The sequence below is a fragment of the Plectropomus leopardus genome, unplaced genomic scaffold (genome assembly GCF_008729295.1).
Source record: "Plectropomus leopardus isolate mb unplaced genomic scaffold, YSFRI_Pleo_2.0 unplaced_scaffold13068, whole genome shotgun sequence".
Lineage (NCBI taxonomy): Eukaryota > Metazoa > Chordata > Actinopteri > Perciformes > Serranidae > Plectropomus > Plectropomus leopardus.
Window position 1 is genome coordinate 26 of NW_024613912.1, and position 2,362 is coordinate 2,387.

Below are 2,362 nucleotides of genomic sequence, written 5' to 3' on the forward strand. Positions count from 1 at the left end.
GTAACTTTAAATATAATAATTGAACTATTTTCTATATACTTGTTTGTTTTCGATTTATTTTCCCTTTTTTATTATTGTTAAATTTCAGGTAATATATTTATAAGTTTGTTTTGTGTTTTTAAAAGACATCAAGCACATTTGCTCAGGTTTCAAAGGGTTAAGGTAAGACCAAGCATGCATTTTCCTTTGAAAGTCAATAAAAAAACAATGTGTACCTAGTTGACAGGGTCTGTGCAGGTGTGAATACTGTATGTTTGTTATTGTGTGCTGACCTGCTGGAAGCGGGAGATGGGGTACATGAGTTTGACGTCCAGCTTGGTGTTGTACTGAGCCAGAGACTCGTGTCTGTAGTGGCTGATGAGCTCCACAACTGAGCTGAAGGTCAGGGGGTCGGAGAAGCCATACTTCCCGTCCCGATGGTAGATCTTTATCAGCTTGTTGTTGCCCCCTTTCCTGAACACCAAAAAGAAAAATGGGCCAGAAGGTGAACACATAGACTCTATATTCAAACCTTCATAGTGAAAAATACTGGAAATGCATCTCAACAACAGATGAATTCCCTTTAATATTCACACTTTAACAGCTTCTAGTTCAGGCTCAGTTCCCCCTCAAGCACTTCATTTCCAGGGCAGTGGGCGATTTGCTCCAATTTACCAGGATGCTGCGTAGGCAAAACGCTTCTCACACAATTTCCCTCAATCTGTAGTTAACTAGAGGGATGGCTGCATAAAAGTGGAGCACAAGAAGTAATCTACGACTCCCCCCAGCCTCCATGAATCCCCTGTGGTTTTAAACACACTCATTCATGACTGATACAAACTTTACCTCAGTGTGAGTGTGTAGTCACCCTGCATCTTGGTGGAAGCGTCCCGAACCAGGAAGGTCCCATCGGGCATGTCTCTGAGCTTATCATTCACCTCCTCCCTGAAGGTGGAACAAAAAAGAGCAGAGTTGGTTAAGTGATTTGTGTACAGATGGTGTTGATTTGAAAAAGTCTGCCTTCAATTATCAATGGCAGGCGATGAGGGCTTTCCCTGCAGCCACACACCTCAAAGTAAACAAAGCATCAATTAAATGATGTAGAAAGGGACTGGACGGACTGGTCCCAGCTAACAGCAGCTCTGCTCTGAGCGTGAGCGTGAGTGTGAGTGTGAGTGTGTGAGTGTGTGTGTGTGTGTGTGTCTGTGTGTGTCTGTGTGTGTTAAAGGTGACAGACTGGCTGTCTGCTCTGTAGGTGTGGTTATCATCTCAGCACGTGTGAATTGTGGCTGAAAGCTAACCTACTATTACGAAGGTAAGGGAGCAACAAAAGCCTCAACAGTTAACACTCATCAGTTTTACAGATTTTACAAAAAAGATTTTAGTTTGTCACAATGTTGTTCTTTTCTCTGCTGCTCATGTAGTGCTCATCGGTGTAAGTTTGTATGTTTTCCAATATGCATGATCTCAAAAGATTATTTTTAACAGAATATAATGCAGAAAAAGATGCTGAAAATAATCTGTTTCAGTGCATTGCAGCGTCATTTTTGTCAATAAAGTTTATTGTTAAACTACATAATTCTGCCATCATTACTTATCTTTATCACAAGCATTTGATAACCACCTCTGAGGGATAATTGCACTGAAAACTTGGATTTACATATATCAATATCTGAATTTTTCACTCTCCAATATCAGTGTCGTCCCCTAAAAACACAGAATCGTTCACACAGCGTGTGTGTTGTGCTTGTGTTACCTGGATATGTCGCCCCAGTACCACTCAGCCTCCTGCAGTGAGCCTCCTGCTCCTCCATCCTTGGTGCCGTTACTGCTGCCCCCTCCCACACCGACTGACGAGGGCTGCTGCGGCTTCGCTGGCTTCGGAGGAAGAGCTGGAGGGAGGACAGAAAAACACGACATGTTAGTATTGAAAGAGTTGGTGGACATGCACTATGTAACATGAACTTTGCTGTAGAAAACAGTAAAGAAAATATGGTCAACAATCTATCCATTATTGCAGATGGAGAGGAAGTGAAGCACCATTACAATACTCAAGTTAAAACTCTAGAAACTTGATAAATGTTGGTTTGTGCAACCACCTATACAGACAATTACAGCAGAAAAAGCTAGAGGGTTTTTTTCCATCCATCCCCCAACATGTACACATACTTCATATGCAAATGATAACAGAAGCTGTATTTATTTCTCCACATAAATGCTGCAGCGGTGCAGTTGGCGACCGTATTGTTATTAATCACACAGGCAAACAGTGGCATGACAAATACAGCCCATACATCACCACATTAATTATTCTGTGTCAAAAACAACACACAAGGACACACACACACACACACACACACACACACACACACACACACACACA

The 2,362-nt window shown here is 42.0% G+C and overlaps 1 protein-coding gene across 1 annotated transcript; it reads right to left on the reverse strand.

The window, feature by feature from the left end:
* Window positions 1-272: 272 nt before the first annotated feature.
* Window positions 273-1,899, reverse strand: LOC121963878 (phosphatidylinositol 3-kinase regulatory subunit gamma-like; the record flags this gene model as incomplete). The annotated part of the gene is made up of 3 exons (XM_042514117.1): window positions 1,736-1,899; window positions 826-924; window positions 273-453 (listed from the first exon to the last, which is right to left on the reverse strand). Coding segments are annotated over exons 1-3 (444 nt in total), but the record flags the coding sequence as incomplete, so codon positions are not given.
* Window positions 1,900-2,362: the final 463 nt, after the last annotated feature.